This window comes from Hibiscus syriacus, unplaced genomic scaffold, assembly GCF_006381635.1.
Source record: "Hibiscus syriacus cultivar Baekdansim isolate YM2019G1 unplaced genomic scaffold, ASM638163v2 tig00001825_pilon, whole genome shotgun sequence".
Taxonomy (NCBI): Eukaryota; Viridiplantae; Streptophyta; class Magnoliopsida; order Malvales; family Malvaceae; genus Hibiscus; species Hibiscus syriacus.
The window spans coordinates 668760-689628 of NW_024061893.1; the positions used below are offsets into that span (position 1 = coordinate 668760).

General features: G+C 33.0%; 2 protein-coding genes and 2 pseudogenes across 2 annotated transcripts; 3 read left to right on the top strand and 1 right to left on the bottom strand.

The window, feature by feature from the left end:
• The first annotated feature begins 12373 nt into the window (after nucleotides 1-12373).
• LOC120135694 (probable glycosyltransferase At5g11130) lies at nucleotides 12374-14291 on the top strand. The gene is made up of 3 exons (XM_039151924.1): nucleotides 12374-12575; nucleotides 13152-13506; nucleotides 13629-14291. The coding sequence occupies exons 2-3, from the start codon at nucleotides 13165-13167 to the stop codon at nucleotides 14289-14291; spliced, it is 1005 nt and encodes a 334-aa protein (XP_039007855.1). The 5' UTR covers nucleotides 12374-12575; nucleotides 13152-13164.
• Nucleotides 14292-15599: 1308 nt separating this feature from the next.
• LOC120136408 lies at nucleotides 15600-16257 on the top strand. Its single transcript, XM_039152462.1, has 2 exons — nucleotides 15600-15914; nucleotides 16162-16257. Exons 1-2 carry the CDS (start codon nucleotides 15660-15662, stop codon nucleotides 16255-16257), a joined length of 351 nt encoding a protein of 116 aa, XP_039008393.1. The 5' UTR covers nucleotides 15600-15659.
• Nucleotides 16258-16395: 138 nt separating this feature from the next.
• LOC120136418 lies at nucleotides 16396-18745 on the bottom strand (annotated as a pseudogene).
• Nucleotides 18746-18776: 31 nt separating this feature from the next.
• Nucleotides 18777-19756, top strand: LOC120136430 (annotated as a pseudogene).
• Nucleotides 19757-20869: the final 1113 nt, after the last annotated feature.

A 20869-nucleotide genomic window follows, 5' to 3' on the forward strand; every position in this document is an offset into this window, starting at 1 on the left:
CATAATCACATATATGTCAGGGCACACGTGAAACCTACTAAATAAAACATAAAATACATTTACCCTAAATATATGTGTTTACATGTATGTTACCATACAAAAAGGAAAGAAAATGTGGCATATGGCATAATAAAGACCAATACAAATATATATATATATATATAACACATTAGGCTTAAGCAATCGGATAAATAACACACACAACAGGCCTCGTCAGTAACTTAAGAAAAATAAATCTGGTAAATGGACATATGTACATACACGAGGAAAAAGTAAATGGCATAGTGATCAAGATGAAAGGACAAACAAATCCTCGGTTAAAATAGCAAATCTAGGGACCTAATTAGTCGGTTAAACAAATATAAGTCATAGGGCACAAAAATTATATATTCCAGGCACCAAAAACGAAATAAACCCATAAGTAGATGGGGACTAAAATGAAAGTTCTATAAAGGATATGCCAGAAACATAAACAACGCAAAATATAAGCAAACATATAATATGGACTAAAATGGAAATCAAAGAAAGTACATGACAAATATGAACAGAAACAAAGATTTAAAAATAACTTAGCACATGACTAAAATGCAACACGTGTAAATCTTAAAGACAAAATCAGAAATATAAAGAAATTCGATTTGAGGAATGAAATGAATTAAAACAAAAATTGGGTTGAGCCCTTACACAATAATCTCATCCCCAGGCGCAAAAACGAGTGATGCTAACCTAGATGGAACGGCGCCGTTTCACATTCCACTTAAAGCCTCAGTTAGGCTTGTGTTTAACCTAATATCCACTTTATCACATGTTGAAAAATTTTGATATTTCAATATAACAAATTAAGTTAAATGAATTTTAAGATTTTCCAAATGATTTTCTAAGTATATTCGATATAATTATTCGAATATCAAAACATTACTCCAAATATTTCAAAAATCATTTTTAATCCTTACTTAAGTGTAAAATTAAGTTTTAATCTTAAAACAATTTCAAAATAATCTTTCAAAGTATTTTGAACCATTTCAAAGCCAAAAATTCCAGATTGCTCAGAGGGAACCGATTTCCCCCCAAGGGAGTACCGATTCCCCCTGAATGGTTTAGCTCCGAGATTTCCAGAATGCTCGGAGGGAACCGATTCTCCCATAGGGGGTATCGATTCCCCCCTATTCAACGGTCGAAATATTTGAATTTTACACTTAGGGAACCGATTCCCTATGATAGGGTACCGATTCCCCCCACGCTCCAAGCATTTTTAATAAATGTTTTCACACTTAAACGGCTATATTATCTTCATTAATCATCCCTAACGTTCAGAAGTGATTCAAGGTGTATTTAAGCAAGCTTAGAAGCCATTAATCAAAAACAAGAAACATCAAGCAACTAGAATCAAGAGAGAATCAAAGAGAAAGCATCAAACCTCAAGTTTGAGCATTTCAAGCCTATTTTCATTCAATATTCATTTTGCTTTCAAGAACACATATTGTGCTCAATTGTATTCATCTTTGAGTGTTCTTTTCTTTGTTCTAGAATTGTGCAAACAATCTACCTTGTGAGGATTTTCTTGTAAGTTTGCAAATTTTATTGTTCTCTTTGGGAGAGAGTTTTCTCAAGAATTTTGGGTATAATTCTTGAGGGTTTGTAAGGTTACTCTTTGTCCTCAAAAGAAAGACAAATTAGTGAATTTGTGGAAAATCCTTAGTGTGGATAACTAAGGTAGTGGACGTAGACTTTGATTGAGAAAGTCGAACCACTCTAAATTACTGTGCAAATCTTTTCAATTTTCTGCAAAAGCTTCCACCGAAATTTTAATTGCCAATTCACCCCCCTCTTGGCCGATCCGTCGATCGATTAACTCAACAATTGGTATCAGAGCCTCACTCATTTGAAGGTTTAATCGCCTCTTGAGTTGATCCGGGAAGAGTTAAATCGATAAAGATGGTGTCTACTTCCGGTTCATTCTCCATGGAAGAATCCAGACCTATTGACGTGCCTCCACACTTCAATGGAACAAATTATCATCATTGGAAGAGGTGTATGATGATATTCATCAAAGCATTTGATATGGAAGCTTGGATGATAATCAAGAAAGGATATTCCTCTCCTACTAAGAAGGTAAAGAAGTGGAGTGTTCAAGAACGGAAGGAAGCTCAACAAAACTCAAAGGCTATGCACATGTTGTGTTGTGCAATTGATCCTAATGTATATAAAGGAGTTTCTTCTTGTTCAAGTGCCAAGGAAATGTGGGATAAGCTTGAGGAGATCTATAGAGACAAGGAAGAAGAAGAACCAATAAAAGTGATGTTTCTATTAGCTCTCACAGAGCCAAAGGTATCTTCTAACTCAAATATATCAAATTCAAAATCTTTTAATGAGTTACAAGATGCTTATGATAAATTATTTTCGGAGTTTGAGACCATGAACTCCAAATACAATAAATTGATTTCTAAATTTATTGCTAAAAATAATCTTCTTTTGAAAGCTAAAACAAACTTGGAAAATCAAAATGAAATGTTGAGAAAGAAGTTAGAGCTTTTAAAAATAAAATCTGAAAACTTTGAAAAAGAAATTTTCAAATTAAACAAACTTCTTCTAGAAATGAAAATGGATTTTGAAAATCAAAATGAAATCTTGAAGAAGGATTTAGAACTCTCAAAAATGAAATTTGAAAGTATTGAAAAAGAAAATTTCAATTTGAAAGATAAGCTTGAATGTTTAACAAGAGAAAAAGAGATCATTCTAAATAATTCATCTAGTTCAATAATGACAATATGTTCACATTGTCATTATCATGGTCATAAGGAACATACTTGTCCTTTAAAGAAAGGAAAACGATTTAAAATTAGACAAGTATGGCTTCCAAAAGGAACAAGAGGCATTGAAACTAATGTTCAAGGATCCAAAGCAATTTGGATACCAAAATCTACTTAAATGTCTCTTGTAGGTGTGTGAGAGCAATTGTGATAAAGATGATGATATTCAAGATGCTCTAAGCCACACATAAAAAGGGAATGGGTAACCTCTAAACTTAATGTTTTTATTATTTGGTTGCTCATTTAGTTTATGCATGCATGAGGTTTTAAAATGTTGAATTATGTTTTATCTCATGTATGTTGAAAAATATTGTATGATGAACATGGTAAATTTTGGTAATGTTTTATAAACTATAGTTCATCATATTAATTTTTGGTCAAAATTGTTTTTTAAAAAGTAATTGATATCTCTTTAACAATTGATATCGATTTTTCAAGAACTTTGGTTTTGCAAAATTTTGACCTAAATTTTTTTTCTTAATGTTTATGCATAGATTTTTTTGTTTAAATATTATAAAGTTTTAATGCATAACATTTTCAAAAACTTTATGCATGTTCTCTTAATCTCTATAATCAACATTGCATAATGTTTTATATGTGAATGGGTTAAAAGCATAATCTTTTGAAAAATAAATTTGATAAAAGATACAATGTTTTATTTTAAATGATTGCAAAATTGATTAACATTGCATCTATTTTCGATTATGCTTGTTGGTCATAAAATAGGGATATATATATATATACATGATGCATTTAGATTTTATTAATATGACTATTTTGTGCCTAGTTGCTAGGGATGAGCATGATGATTTGTTATGGCATAGGAGACTATGACATGCTAGTATGAGTGTTTTGCAACGGCTAATTCAAGGTGATTTAGTTCGAGGGTTGTCTAAGCTTAAATTTGATAATGATAAAATCTGTAATGCTTGTGCTAAAGGAAAACAAAAGCGAGTTTCTTTTAAATCCATTAATGATGTATCAACTAGTAGAGTTTTACAATTGATCCATTTAGATCTTTTTGGGCCAACTAGAACTACTAGCTTGGGTGGAAAACAATATGCATTTGTCTTGGTAGATGACTATTCTAGATATACTTGGGTTCTATTTTTAAATACTAAAGATGAAGCATTAGAATAATTCATCACGTTTTCAAAAGTAATCCAAAATGAAAAAGGTTACTCTATAACTAGTGTTAGGAGTGATCATGGAACTGAATTTGAAAATCTTGGATTTACTGAATTTTGTAACTCTAACGGTATTAGCCATAATTTTTTCAGCACCTAGAACCCCTCAACAAAATGGAGTTGTTGAGAGGAAAAATCGAACTTTAGAAGAAATGGCTAGAACCATGCTTTGTGAAAATAATTTGCCAAAATATTTTTGGGTGGAAGCCACAAATACCGCTTGTTATGTTGTAAATCGAGTAATGATTAGGCCAATTTTAAAGAAAACTCCATATGAAATTTTCAAAAATAAAAAGCCTAACATTAGTTATTTTCATCCTTTTGGATGTAAATGTTTTGTTTTAAACAACGGTAAAGAAAACCTTGGCAAATTTGATGCTAAAAGTGATGAAGGAATTTTTCTAGGTTATTCCTTAAATTCTAAAGCCTATCGTGTATTTAATAAAAGAACTTTAGTTGTAGAAGAGTCTATACATGTTGTTTTCGATGATAATCCCCTTCCGAGGAAGGATTCTTGTGTGAATGATGATGTAGGTGTTATAAATACAAATGACGTTAGACATGACATTGGAGAACCATCATCAAAGGAAGAAACGAAAAATGAGGAAACTCATGATCCTCTTGAGAATCCAACCATTGAAGAAAGGGAAGTATCTTATCCAAGAGAGTACAACTATGTCAAGGATGGTGAAATTATAGGTGATCCATCAAAAGGGGTAACAACTCGATATTCTCTTAGAAATATTTGTAATTATGTTGCATTTATCTCATGCATAGAGCCTAAGAATATTAAAGAAGCATTAAATGATGAACATTGGATTATGGCTATGCAAGAAGAGTTAAATCAATTTAAGAGAAGTAAAGTATGGACATTAGTTGAAAGGCCTAGTAATAAATCTACTGTAGGTACTAGATGGGTATTTAGGAATAAGCTTGATGAGAGTGGTAATATAGTAAGAAACAAGGCTAGACTTGTTGCTCAAGGGTATACTCAAGAAGAGGGCATAGACTATGATGAAATATACGCTCCCATAGCTAGGATGGAAGCAATTAGAATGTTATTAAGCAATTAGAATATTATTAGCATTTGCATGTTTCAATGAATTTAAATTATATCAAATGGGTGTTAAAAGTGCATTTTTAAATGGTTTTATAAAAGAAGAAGTGTATGTGGAACAACCTCCAGGTTTTGAAGATTCAAATTTTCCGGATCATGTTTTAAAATTGACAAAAGCACTTTATGGTTTAAAGCAAGCTCCTAGAGCTTGGTATGAAAGATTGTCAAATTTTTTAATTGAAAAAGTTTTTTCAAAAGGGAAGGTTGACACTACATTGTTTTTGAAGCATAAAGGTAAAGATTTATTAGTAGTTCAAATTTATGTTGATGATATAATATTTGGTTCTACTAATGATGTTCTTTGCCAAGAATTTTCTAAGCTAATGCAAAGTGAGTTTGAGATGAGCATGATGGGGGAGCTCTCATTTTTCTTGGGACTCCAAATCAAGCAAAGAAAAGATGGCATCTTCATCAATCAAGCTAAGTACGTCAAATATATGCTCAAGAAGTTTGGACTGGAAAATGGGAAACCTCATGACACTCCAATGAGCTCTTCAACAAAGCTTGACTTAGATGAAGGAGGTAAATGTGTAGATGTTAAATTATATAGGTCAATGATTGGATCTCTACTTTATCTAACTGCAAGTAGACCGGACATTATGTTTAGTGTTTGCTTATGTGCTAGATTTCAATCATGCCCTAAGGAATCACATTTACTAGCTGTTAAGAGAATATTTAGATACCTTAAGGATACTCCTAGTTTAGGACTTTGGTATCCTAGAGACTCTAGCTTTAGCTTGCATGCTTTTTCTGATGCGGATTATGGAGGATGCAAATTAGATAGGAAAAGCACCTCCGGTACTTGCCAATTCCTTGGAAATATGCTAATTTCTTGGTTTTCAAAGAAACAAAATTGTGTTGCATTATCTACCACTGAAGCCGAATACATTTCAGCTGGTAGTTGCTGTGCACAAGTTTTATGGATGAAACAACAACTTTTTGATTATGGAATTGAAGTAGGTACCATTCCTATCAAGTGTGACAATACTAGTGTTATTTGTCTCACTAAAAATCACATCCAACACTCAAGAACTAAGCACATTGAAATAAGACATCACTTCATTAGAGACCATGTCACTAAGGAAGATGTAGTTCTAGAATTTGTTGATACTTTGCACCAATTAGCGGATATCTTTACAAAACCTTTAGACAAGGAACGATTTTGGACACTTAGGAGATAATTAGGTTTGACCAATCTATCTTCACTGAGTGTTTAAAATAATTTTAGCACTTTTAATAATAAATGAAAAATGCTTATAATAGTAAATTTTGATTGCATTCATTACTATTAGTTAGGGGGAGTTTATGATTCTTGATAAAAAAAAATCAATTTTATGTTCAAATATCGTTTAAAGATTAATTGAATTGTTTGAACATGATTAATTTTCACTATATGAGTTGCCAATACCACTAGAGGAAATTAATTTAGCATTTTGGGTGTTTAAAATCGGATTTTAGCATTTTGGTGCAGAGGGAATCGATCCCCCCTTGAGGGAACCGATTCCCCCTTTGAAGGGGAACCGATTCCCCCCAGAGGGGAATCGATACCCCCTAGGGTTCTGTTAAATCGGGCAGAACACCCAAAACCCCAAAATACTCAAACCCTCTTCTCTTCCGTCGTTCTCTCTCAACTTTTCTCAAATCTCCATTTTTGCCTCAAATCAACGATATTAATCGGAATTCGATTCAAATATCATCTTCTAAACCTGTTGAATCATTAAAATCGTGCAAACAACATCAAAATCCCCTCAATCTTCATCTTTCAAGGTAAATTTTTCTAAACTCTCTATTTCATTGATTTTGAACATAGGATTAGTTTTAATTAGTTCTAGGTTGAAATAGTGATCGGGCATTGATTGTTTAATGATTAGAAACTAGATGTTACAACTAATTTCATCAAAAACACAAGAATTTTACAAAATTTTAAAATTTTTGAAATAAAAAAAATTGATTCTCAAAGTTAATGTGTTTTGATAAAATTATGTTGTTATGAAAACTATATATATATTGTTTCTCAAAACCATATTTGTCAAAAGTTTTTCAAAAACTTTGCCCAATAGGATTGATTTAGCGAACCTTGAAATATTGAGGACTCAATTGAGTTTTGGGATTAATTGAATTGCATACATTTGTTTTTAAAATTGCAGGTTATCCAATCTATTTCGATTTCCTTCACCATGTCCAATCCTAAACGTGCTAGGTCTTCATCTAGTCGTCAACCAAATCCACCTCCAAATCCTCCTCCTATTCCTCAAAATCCTATTCCAAATCTTGATCCTAACTTGACTATCCAAAATTCTTGTTTCAATCAACAGGGTCCTAAAGATTATCGTTTTTGGTTTTACCAATATTTTGACTCGTATAAGATTAGAGAAGAACGTATCCCATCTCTTCAAGCTATGGTTGCTATTAACTTTAAATATCTCCCTATCTTGCTCGAATGGAAATTTGATAAACTTTTCGAACTTGAACCCGTTGTCTATCATCAACTTGTTCGTATCTTCTATTGTAATGCCGTTTGTATAAAAAATCGTGACAAAACCAAAACCATAGGAGTATGTTCCTACCTCCTAGGTCAATTTTCCATCTTGATCTGGCTTACATAGCCAATGCCTTAGGCTTGGATAATGAAGGTTTATCAAATGAAAAACAAGTTTTAGGCTCTCGATATAAACGAAATGATAGTGCAAGTGTTCTAGATCTTCATGAGTGTTTTCTTCATCTCATGATCACTTGGTGGTTTCGACCATCCGGGGGTCGTTATTCTACTCTCAGAGCTTTAGATCTTTGGTTGTTGCATTGTTTTGAACACAATATAAAAAACCTTTCCGAGATTATCTTTGCTGAGATTGTTGAAACTGTTAACCTAGTGCCAAATAAGAAACTCTGTTCTTCACTAGTTTACGGTTGTATCCTTAGTAATCTCTTTTCTAAAGCCGAGCTTCGAGTTGGTATAGATGCCTCCTTTCCTCTTAAAAACAAATCAATCTTCTTTCTTTAACAAGAGTGGGATGGGTCAAAGATAAAGAAACCGGTGAATGGGTTCGATCTTCTGCAACTACTCCGGGAGCTAGTTCTTCACAAGCTCCACTCGAAGCTGACGAAGATCCAGAGTTTGAACAATTAATGAGGGATATCGATGAAGCCGAAGATGAGCCTGAGCAACCCGAGGAGCACGCACAACAATCGACTCAAATGCCTCCATATTTTCAATCCTTATGGAGACATTTGATTTCCGATATGCGACCATGGATTCGTGCTTTACTTTTATAGAGTCCCATTTATCCACAATGGGAGCTCAACAATTAGAGATTCTCCGAGAGATGCGCACAAACAACGCTTCGATGAATGAACGTATTAATGACCTCATTAACGAAATGGTCGCTATGCGAGCTCGTTTTCCTCCTCCTGATCCGGATATGTGATTAAATGTTTTACTTTGAACTCCAAACTTATTGTTTTAACATTTTGAATATTTTGGAATGTTTGAATTTGTGAATTGATTTATTGTGAATTTGTTTGGATTTATGGATGGTATGAACTTATATGTTTTGTGTGATTTATTCATTATTGCATCATTTACTTCATGTTAGATATATGACCAATTTTTCCATATCACATTAAATATGAATATTGATTATGAAGCTAATGGCTAATGTTTCTCTTGATTGTGATCTTAGCAGCTTATGCATACATATACCTAATCAATTGGCTAAATGTTTTTCACGTTTCTTTGAATCTTTTTGATTTAACAAAAAGGGGGAGAAGTGTGTGTTTTAAGTGTGTGTTTTAAAATAAGTGTGTTTTAAAATGATAAATGGGAGAAGTGTTAAAGTAAGGGGGAGTAATTTCAAAACTTGATTTCAAAATCTTAAAATTACTAAAATGTTTTGTTATATCAAAAAGGGGGGAGATTGTTGAAAACATTTTGATATTTCGATATAACAAATTAAGTTAAATGAATTTTAAGATTTTCCAAATGATTTTCTAAGTATATTCGATATAATTATTCGAATATCAAAACATTACTCCAAATATTTCAAAAATCATTTTTAATCCTTACTTAAGTGTAAAATTAAGTTTTAATCTTAAAACAATTTCAAAATAATCTTTCAAAGTATTTCGAACCATTTCAAAGCCAAAAATTCCAGATTGCTCAGAGGGAACCGATTCCCCCCCAAGGGGGGTATCGATTCCCCCTTGAATGGTTTGGCTCCGAGATTTCCAAAATGCTCGAAGGGAACCGATTTCCCCCTATTCAACGGTCGAAATATTTGAATTTTACACTTAGGGAACCGATTCCCTATGAGACGGTACCGATTCCCCCATGCTCCAAGCATTTTTAATAAATGTTTTCACACTTAAACGGTTATATTATCTTCATTAATCATCCCTAACGTTAAGAAGTGATTCAAGGTGTATTTAAGCAAGCTTAGAAGCCATTGATCAAAAACAAGAAACATCAAGCAACTAGAATCAAGAGAGAATCAAAGAGAAAGCATCAAACCTCAAGTTTGAGCATTTCAAGCCTATTTTCATTCAATATTCATTTTGCTTTCAAGAACACATATTGTGCTCAATTGTATTCATCTTTGAGTGTTCTTTTCTTTGTTCTAGAATTGTGCAAACAATCTACCTTGTGAGGATTTCCTTGTAAGTTTGCAAATTTGTATTGTTCTCTTTAGGAGAGAGTTTTCTCAAGAATTTGGGGTATAATTCTTGAGGGTTTGTAAGGTTACTCTTTGTCCTCAAAAGAAAGACAAATTAGTGAATTTGTGGAAAATCCTTAGTGTGGATAGCTAAGGTAGTGGACGTAGACTTTGATTGAGAAAGTCGAACCACTCTAAATCGCCGTGCAAATCTTTTCAATTTTCTGCAAAAGCCTCCACCGAAATTTTAATTGCCAATTCACCCCCTCTTGGCCGATTCCGTCGATCGATTAACTCAACATCACCCTTACTCCCATTAAACTTCAACTCGTCGTTTTCTCTCATCTCAAACCCCTCCCTTTCATTTCTTTCGTTTTTCCTTCCTTGACCTCACAGCCACCGTAGCCGTCGCCCTCAAAGGGCTCCGATTAGGAGCTAAAACGCCTCAAAGCCTTCCTTCTCTCATAAAACGAAGCCAAAGCCACCCAAAACCCTAAGAAACAACCCCCTCAAACCCCAAACAAACTTAAAAAAATGTTACCTCAAGCGGCTAAACAAGATTTTAGCTCCAGGGGATAATGACGCTCTTTTTCAGACGAGAAAGGTAAGTTTTTTCTCTTTTGGGGTTTTCTCCTTTCTTTTGGTACTCAATTCTTCTAACATAAAAAAGTAAAAGCTCTCTTCTTTCTTAATTTGGTTGCTGCTCGAAAAGGATTTTTCTTTTTGGCTTTGTGCTCTCTTGCTGATAGAAGATGATGATTAATGAAAAGAGGGTTCCTTTTTTCCTTTTGTGCTCTTGTGTTTATGATGCTATGTTCCTGATGAGATTATGAGGATATCCATCCCCTTTTTTGTTTTATGTTCTTTCTCTTATCTCTTCTAAAAAATGCCCCTTTATTTTTTTTTATTTTGCATGCACCAGACGAGGAGCAATGAGTTTTTCGTCGTTTATCCCTCCGTCCCCTACCACTTTCATGGCAGAGAGAATGTGGCAGGGGATATACGGTGCTGATGCAGACATAGAGGTCAGACGCGTGGGAGTTTAGAGCGACGCGCGTGCATCCAATGTGCGAATCTGGACGATTGAACTTCGTTGATGGCGACTACTAGTGAGGTATCATTTAGGTACAAAACCCTAATACCTTTGGATTGATCTAGGCCATCAGATTCGTTCCTAATCTGACAACTATCGTTTGGAGGCGGTTGGAGACTCTCTTCCAAAACCCTAACTCCATTTGGTTCTAGCTTTGGGCTCCTAACTGATCGGGCTTACTTCAGTTGAGCTTTAGTGGTTGTTTGGGTCACTTTTCCTTGTAATTGCTTTGGGCTTTATGTAGTTAATTTTGGACCTGTAAAATGAAATTAATAAAATCAGTGCTCTTTAAATTCCACTAATATTTATGTGTATATATATATATATATTCGATTTAATTACTTATAATATATTTATATGTATATAATAATAATCACATACACCCATAATATATATATATATATATAACCACACGCATGGCTAATAATAATATTATATGTAATCATAATTAATAGTAATAATTATTAATAAGTAACCCATATATAATTAAACACACACATATATATATATATATATTCACAGAACTAATAATAATATAATATAAATTATGTGCCTATATAATATGCACCCTACATATATGTAATTAAATAATTAACCTAATAAATCCTTATATTTAAACTAACTAATAAGATATATATATTTTTGAGGCAAAAGCCCTTATTCAATTGATAATTGATTTAGATTGATCCTCTATTATTATTGAAAGTGATGTTGGTAATGTAGTTCATCAATTGCTTCATTCGTGACTCCATGTGTAGGTAATAAACTTCTACTTGGATAAAGCGTGTAATCCACTGTTCGCTCGCAAATACATTCGAATTCAATCTGTTCGTCGCACTACCAATGATGTTGCCATGTGTTAACACAATGCGTCTCTACTCAAACTTCATCGTTTATATTCTATTTATGATAGTTCGTCTATAATTTCGAACAGTGTTTTTTATTATGTGATTTCCGACTAAAGTAATATATTTCCTTTTTTCTTAGAAAAAACAATACATATGATTCAACATTAATCAAGTTGTTATTATAATATAAACTTGAGGGGGGCCCAACGTTTGTGTTTTTGAAATTTTAAGGATATATATTTATACGTTCGCTTACCAACAAACATAACGGATTAAGTTAAGAGAGATTTGATTTTTTGCTGAAAAAGGGAGAGTCAGTGATTCACTAAACCTCTACTTCTTCATATAAATAAAACATTTCAACTTCGTATCGCACCCCACTTCGACCAACACTGCACTCAAATATTTTCAGTTATATGGCTGACCCTATCCCTTTGTTCATTTACCCATCTATTTTCCTTATTCTCTTTTTGGCTTCCATCAATCACCGCTACCATCTCTACTCTTTTTCTTCTCATTTATGGAATCGCACTGAGATTTCCCCACAAAATTCTTCTCACTTTCCAAACTCTCCGACTCCAAGTTCTGCTCCGATTTTTCATAATGGAATTAGCTTTGTAAGTAATGATGTCAGTTCGATTCAGATTCTGAAAGCATTATGGTGGTTTTTAGTTTTTACATTTAACTTTTGGGTTGTTATTTTGTTTTAACAGGCGCAGAAGAAGAGACAGATTGAGATTCTGAAAGAAGGGTTGGGGAGGGCAAGAAAGGCGATACGAGCGGCATCTCGGTCTCGGAGGTGTACTTCGAACGGGCCGGGGAGTTACGTTCCCAAGGGATCAGTTTATAGAAACCCTTGCGCTTTTCATCAGTTAAGAAATTTCCCATTACCTTGTCATACATTAACTTTTCATTCATTTGAAGAAGAACCAAACGGAAAGTGCCCTTTCAACTTCACTGCTTAATGCAAGTTTAGTTGCGACATTAGTTCTTGCATTTAGTTGCATTGGGATATTGGACCATGTGAAAACATGATTACAATCAAGGTTATATTTCATCTAACCATTTAAGCCCGAGATCTTCAGTTGAAAGTCGGAAGAACGGCTGAGAACGCCTTTGATTAAGCCCATATATGGGTTCGGACTTTTTGCTTTCCCCAATCACTAAGTTGGTTAAACCTTTGGTTGTCGATATTACAAAAGTCTGTATATTCTTTTATACCCCAAGCATTATCAATTTCGAGATGGTCCCCAGTTTCTATAACGAAATGAAAACTGCATGTTCCATTTTCAATACGTATGAGTTATTCCTTCAATTGTCAAACATGCCATGAAATGAAATCCCAAACGATCTTTTCCTTATTTCATACATGTTTTTTTTTGGTTACTTAAAAGTTAATTATGATTCCATGAATCGGTTTAGCTAATCTAGTTTATGCATAATTCAGGAGCCACGTCGAGATGCAGAAGCGATTCAGAGTGTGGCCATACAAGGAAGGAGATGCACCGCTCTTTCATAAAGGTCCAGTAAATGATATATACTCAATCGAGGGGCAATTTATTGATGAACTGGAGAGCGATATTTCACCATTCTTAGCTCTAACCCCTGATGAGGCCCTTGCATTTTTCCTCCCCGTTAGCGTTGTGAATATTGTAAAGTATGTTTACAGGCCGTATACGAATTATTCTCGTGAGCGCCTTCAGAACATCGTAAAGGACTACATTGGCATTGTATCAACCAGATATCCCTACTGGAATAGAAGCAATGGAGCCGATCATTTTATGATCTCTTGCCATGATTGGGTATATAATATGTATTTTTTTTTTTTGCTCAGCATATAATATGTATTTTACTTTACTGTACACACACTCGTTACTTATATTATCAGTTGGTTCATTTCTATGATCAAAATGATTGTTTTCAGGCACCGGATGTTTCAGCAGCGGATCCGAAGCTTTTCAAGCATTTCATTAGAGTTCTTTGCAATGCTAACTCCTCTGAAGGATTCAAGCCTGAAAGAGACGTTTCACTGCCGGAAGTGTACCTTCGTTATGGGGAGCTGGGAAAGCCTCGAAAGGGCCAACACCCAAACAACCGTTCGATTCTAGCCTTCTTCGCAGGTGGCCAACATGGGAACGTGAGGAAAATGCTTTTCAAATATTGGGAGCAAAAAGACAATGACATTAGAGTATTTCGATACCTCCCCAAAACCCTAAACTACACTCAACTAATAAGCCAAACTAAGTTTTGCCTTTGCCCTAGCGGATACGAAGTTGCAAGTCCGAGAGAGGTTGAATCTATACTTGCCGGTTGTGTTCCGGTGATTGTTTCCGATCACTATGTGTTACCGTTTAGCGATGTTCTCGACTGGAGTAAATTTTCCGTTCATGTTCCCATCGCAAAGATACCAGAGATCAAAACAATACTGCAAGGGATTTCTGAGAAAGAATATTTGAAAAAACAAAGAAGGGTCCTCGCCGTGCAAAGACATTTCGTGCTCCATCGACCAGCTAAACCATATGATATAATGCATATGGTGATGCATTCAGTATGGCTTAGGAGGCTTAACAGAGGATTGCCAAATTAATATATTTTGCATATAAATTATGAATATGTAGGTGTAAATCACAGTTATAATATATATGTACTTTTTAATAATGAAAAATTTTGTTCTATCTTCCTTTTCTTTTTAAGTGTAATTTTGTTCTATCTTTTCTAAAAGAATTAAATCCTACGTTACAAGAGAAACGAAGAGATAAAAATTATATTTTATATATACTTTAACTAAAATATTTTTAATGAAAAATATTTAATTTAAGCACTGTATAAATAATGCCAGAATCCATTTATGTGTTTAGGCGAAATTTTTTAAAATATTACATAATTTTAAAATGTCAATATTTGTGATTTTTATTTAAATATATAATTATTATATAAAAATTTAAGCTTATTAACATTTTTTAGTTTAAAATAATTATAAAAGCAATAATATTAACAAAAATAATATAAAAATATGCAAATAAATTGAAAATATAAAATATATAGAAAAATTATTAAAATTACATAAAATAATATTTTTGAAGTTTAAAATTAAAGATGTTAAAAAAATCCACTGGCAACTTATATTTATTTTAAAGAATTATTATAATTATTTATTCTCATAATTTATACATTTGTGTATTGTTAACCTGTTACCTCGCTACCTCGTAAAAATAACAAGTTAAGAGAGATTTTAAGTTTTAATGTTGAAGTTTCAAAATAAAATAATAATGATATTAAAATGAAGGTTTATATTACACATAAATATTTAAAGTATATCATTTTTATTTAAATATTTAAAGTATTTTTTTATCAAACATAAATATTTAAAGTTATATTTTTGTCAAAGCATGTATTTAAAGTATTTTTTGGTCAAAAATAGGTACATAAAGTATTCAACTTTTTTCAATTAAGTATCTAAAGTATTCTTTAATTAATATCACATGTCAAATTTTTAAAAACTTATATGAAAAAATAAATACTTCTTATATATACTTTAACTAAAATATTTTAAATACTTAAATGAAAAAATATTATACTTTATGTACTTATTTATGATATAAACCTAAAATATATAAAAAAAAGAATAAAAAATATATAATAACGTCAAGATAAATTATATTATAAAACATGTAAAAAATTGAATAATATGTATAATATTTCTTAAAATTTTATAATTATAGACAAATAAGTAATTTTACCACTCCCTCAAACGGGTATTTAAGTGGGCAACACGAAGGCAGGCCAAAGGCAAATAAAACTTTCTCCGCCCGCGACGCCTTCTCTAATTTTACTATGTAGAAATCGCCGTTTTCCCTCGCTTTTTTCCTTCATAATTTGCTCGAGAAAATGGATCGCGGTAGCACACTATCCAAACACATTGTTTCTAATTGATCATCAAAAAAGCTTTCCTAACATGGCGAGTTGCTGTAGATATTCAGTGTCGGCTTTCACGTTGCTATGCCTTTGTGTTTTCACGTTCCTCGTGGTTTTCTTTAACTACAATCATTTCAATTCCTTCATGATCTTCTATGCTCCAACTCTTGAATCACCAGGAGCAAAATTTGAGTTGCAGAGACTAATCGTTTCTACTTCTGGTCAAATCAGAGCCGTTAGTTCCAGCGGATCAACTGATGATTATCATCACCTCAACCGAACCAGCACCGTTATAGTAAAACTTTCTATCTCCCTCCTCTCTCTCTCTCTCTCTCTCTCTCTCTAACGGATTGAGGGAAAAAAATCGTTACCTCATACTTTGATCAATCTTAAAGACAAATGCCGATATCAGTATCTTAAAAAGAGATTTAATGTTTGATAATTCTTCTTCCATCTCACTTCAATTTTGTTCCTATTTTCTTTCTTAATATAAAAAATTATTAACGGAAAATGATTAATTATATGTTATCGTTTCATTGCAGATAGAAACGAAGAAACGAAGCAGAGAACAAGTTTTAGAACAAGTACTAACCAGAGCTCAGAGCCGTCTTGTAAATTTTAGTAGCCCTATGCCATAACTTTAAAATAGGCCTTTTAAAACTAAAATATTAGATATATAAAGAAGTTCACTAATATTTCAAAATTTATTATAATTATAAGAAATGTTAAATAGTCGTAAAAAAGATCTTCATGTAATAAAGTGAAATACAAAGTAACTATTCTCTAAATAAATTCGTTCTCCTAGCATTTTTAGAAGCAAAGTTATTGACTAGCTCTTTATAATCAAGACTCTCCAATAGATCGTTTTCAATAACTATCAATGACAATTCATTAAGTCTCTCTTGTGACATTGTGGACCGCAAGTAAGACTTCAATAACTTCAGTTTTGAAAAACTTCTTTCTGCAGATGCCATCGTTACTGGAATAGTCAATAGTACTCTAAATGCAATTATTGCATTAGGAAAACAATCGACCTTTTTCATAAATTTTAAAACATCAGTAGGTCTCATATTTTCAGCTGGCAAGAAATTGTTAAGTAATCTTAGCTCCACATAGAATTCATTTGCATCAATATCTGATTGTCCGTTTTTCTTGAGTGCATCTTCAAGATGACAACAACATGACTTAAGGTGGTTGCCATCAAAGAACTTCAACTTGTCACAAGAGAACAAGAAACCACAATTTTTCTCGTACTCTTTGTATTGTTCAAACCTTGTTGTAAGAGAAGCAATTGCCTGATCAACAATATACAAGAAGTAGTTGACTTTAAATGATTCCTCTGCAGAAAAAGAAGCATCTTGATTAATTGAACTCTCGTCAAATTGTCTTTTCCTACGAATTACACGTCTTTGAGGGAAGACAGGATCAACATCCATTTCAGTTGCAATTTGCTTAGCAATATCGACAGCTTTCGAGAACCCCGTGTTTCTAAACTCCTCAAAGAAAGAGATCAAACCTTTCACTTCTTTAATAGCAACATCAATAAGCATATCTTTGGATTGTAAGTTTTTGCTCACTAAATTTACGGTATATAATATATCGAACCAAATGACAATCGAAACTAAAAACTCAAAATCGCCAAGCTCATTTGTTGCTAAAGATTTAGCTTCACTTTTTATTTTGGAATCATTATCGTTCTCTGCAACTTGAAGTAAAGCTTCTCTTACTTCCACAATTTGAAATCTAATAGCTTTGACACTATCAACACGACTTTCCCAGCGTGTGGTTGACAATGACTTAAGTGTCAGTCCTTGAACATTATCCTTCAAAATTTGCCACCTTTTAGAAGAATTGGAAAATATGGTGTATATGTGTTGTATTACTCCAAAAAAATCTCTTGCTTTTCCACAAGTATTAGCCATGTCACATAATGCTAGATTAAGACTATGACAACCACAAGAAGTATAAAATGCTCTAGGATTTATATCTAGAAATTTCTTTTGTACTCCCTGATGTTTACCTTTCATATTCGATCCATTGTCATAGCCTTGACCACGTATATCATCAATATCAAGACCAAGTGACTTCAATTCATCTTGTGTTGTATCAAAAAGTCCCTGACCAGTGGTATCATTAACATTTAAAAATCCTAAAAAGGATTCCTCAACACTGACACTTGTGGATGAGAAATTTACATACCTCAATATCAAAGTCATTTGTTCCTGATGATTGGAATATGGGGTATAATCAAGTATCACTGAGTAATACTTTGCTTGCTTAACTTTTTTTATGATATCTTATTTGATTGCATGTGCAAGTAAAGTTATTAACTCATTTTGGATTGTATGACCGAGATAGTGAACATGGATGTTATCACTTGTGATACGTCTCACGTGCTCTTTAATAACTGGGTCAAACTCTTCCAGCATTTCAATTAAACCCAAAAAATTTCCGTTGCTCTTTTAATACAATTTCTCGTTCGATCCACGGAAAGCTAAATTATGTTTAGCAAGGAACTTTACAATTGAAATAATTCTCTGAAGAACTTTCTTCCAATGATCACTAAATTTTCAAATTGTTCTTGTGCCACTTTATCAATTGTTTCATTTTTTTTTAATCTCTGACGCATATCAATCAAGCCAAGTAGTCATGTTTGTGACATGTTCTAGGCCAACTTCATGCTCTTTAAGTCTGGTGCTAAGATGTTGCCAATCTGCAAAACCGTCATTAGCTAACTGACCTTTTGCAAGCCCTTTCCTAAATATTTTACAACAGAAACAAAAAACTCTGTCAAGCTCTTTGGAATATACTAGCCATTCTCTATCCACCTTCTCATTGTTTGGGAGGATTCTAGTATATAAAGCGGCAGAAAATCGTCTTGAAAATTTATCTTTAGGACCTTTCTCAAATTACATATCTCTTTTAGGACCCTATGATACCAAACTTTAATCATGTCAGAACTAAGATCATCTCAACGTCTCGGATCAAATATATCACATGATTAACATCAACATTAGCATCATCAACATGGTCATTATTAACATCATCCGCACCTTCACCATCAATATCGCCATCATCGACATTAGCATTATTAGCATCATCGACATTAGCATTATTAGCATCATCAACATCTTCGCCATGTACATCAACATCATTATGTGAGGTCAAGTATATTTACACGCCTCTTAGTTTCAACGTTACTCCTCTTAAGCAGTTTGTTTCAGATTATGTGAAAGTGATATCCACCAAATATCCATTTTGGAATCGAACTCATGGCGCTGATCACTTCATGCTTGTTTGTCATGATTGGGTCAGTTTATCTTTCTCCTTTCTTATTTTTCATTCTTTCTTTTTTGCATTAATTATATTACAACCATTTATATAACCGACCGACTAAACATAGGTAATAATTCGGTATTATCACGAAGTATGTCATAAGTTATACTATATCGCTTCATGCTTCATTTGCAGGGGCCTCATGCATCAAAAGGAAATTCACTCCTCTACAACAATTCAATTCAGTGTCACCTCCGAAGGCTTTAATCCACAAAAGGACGTAAGCCTTCCCGAGATCAGCCTCAACGGTGGCTACTTTTCCCCTAAACTCATCCACCCACGGCCGTGCAATGCTTCTAGACCATATCTCTCTTTTTTCGCCGGCGGTCTTCACGGCCCAATCCGCCTGTACCTCCTCCAACACTGGAAAGGCCGAGACGATGACATGCAGGTTTACGAATACCTCCCGAAAAACAAAGACTATTACTCCTACATGTTGCAATCAAAATTTTGTCTATGCCCAAGTGGGTATGAAGTTACCAGTCCAAGGATTGTTGAGGCCATATACTCTGAATGTGTGCCTGTTATTTTGTCGGATAACTATGTGTTGCCTTTCAGTGATGTGTTGCGGTGGGAGGCTTTCTCGGTACAGGTGGAAACAACAAAGATTCCTGGATTGAAAGAGATTTTATTGGCAATTCCGGAAGAAAAATATCGGAAACTTCAAGAGGGTGTGAGAGTTGTGCGTAGACACTTTATGTTAAACCAACCTTCTAAGAGATTTGATATGTTTCACATGATATTGCACTCAATATGGCTTGGGAGAATTAATGCAAGACCCGAATAGATCTTAATTCTTTTCAAATATATAATAGCCACATTTTATGCACATGGGTTAATTTTCTTTCAATTTAATTTTTCCGTCAAAATTGATTTTAAAAAAATTATTTAATATATAAATAGTGTAAAATTCAGACTCTTCAATCTTAACTATTTAAATCTTAAACTCTAACATAAAAATTCTAAATTTACTGTAAATCTTAAAATTGTAAATCCTAAATGAATGGTTCAACTATATAACATTATAGAACCAATAACTAGTTGGTCTAGTGGGATGTGTCATTTGATTTTTTAAGTAAGGTCAAAAATTTGAATACTGGTGTTTGATAATGAAACAAATTGAATTAGGAGGGTTGCTCTTGCCTCTGTATTATCCGGTCTGGATTAGTCGGTTAATAGATTGATACCAGTGATTAATTCAAAAATATTATAGAGTCTAAATTATATACAATACGGGTATTAATTTTTTATAATAAATATTTATGTATTTTTAATATATATATATATATATATATGTATAAATGTATGTGTTTTATTATTTATTATCATTTGATTGATAATAAGTTATACATGAAAGAAGAAGAAAAGAAGCACTTATAAAGGTGGATAATTCCTGCTTTTTGTGATTTACTTCTCAATGCCGAAAGTTTATTTCTGAATTGAAAATTGATATACATACTTGGAAATGAAGGTTAGTAAACAAAAAATATAAATGATTTTGCGTGTTACTTTTTAACATCAATTATGTAATCGTATGGACAACTTCACTTTGTTTTATCTTTAATCATAAAAGCATCATTAGGATTATTCATAAATAAATGGCGTTGAGAGATATAAAAGTGCAAGGATTGAAGCCGAAGCAAGTATGTAATATTAATAATCACTTCCGTTCGTGAACTCTTTTTCTCCTTTTTCAGTTTTAGATTATTTGAAGAAAGTTTTAAGAGGAAGCATCCTACCACAGAAATTGGGTCGATCGAAAAGCTATATTGGGGGAGGTTTCGCTGTAAGGCAGTTAAAATTCGGCTAATAAACGGCATGATTGGTTAAAAGTGCTACCAAAAATATTATAATTTTTTATCGGAAATATTATTTGTGTTAATAATAATGGTAATAACCGGAAATGTTATATTG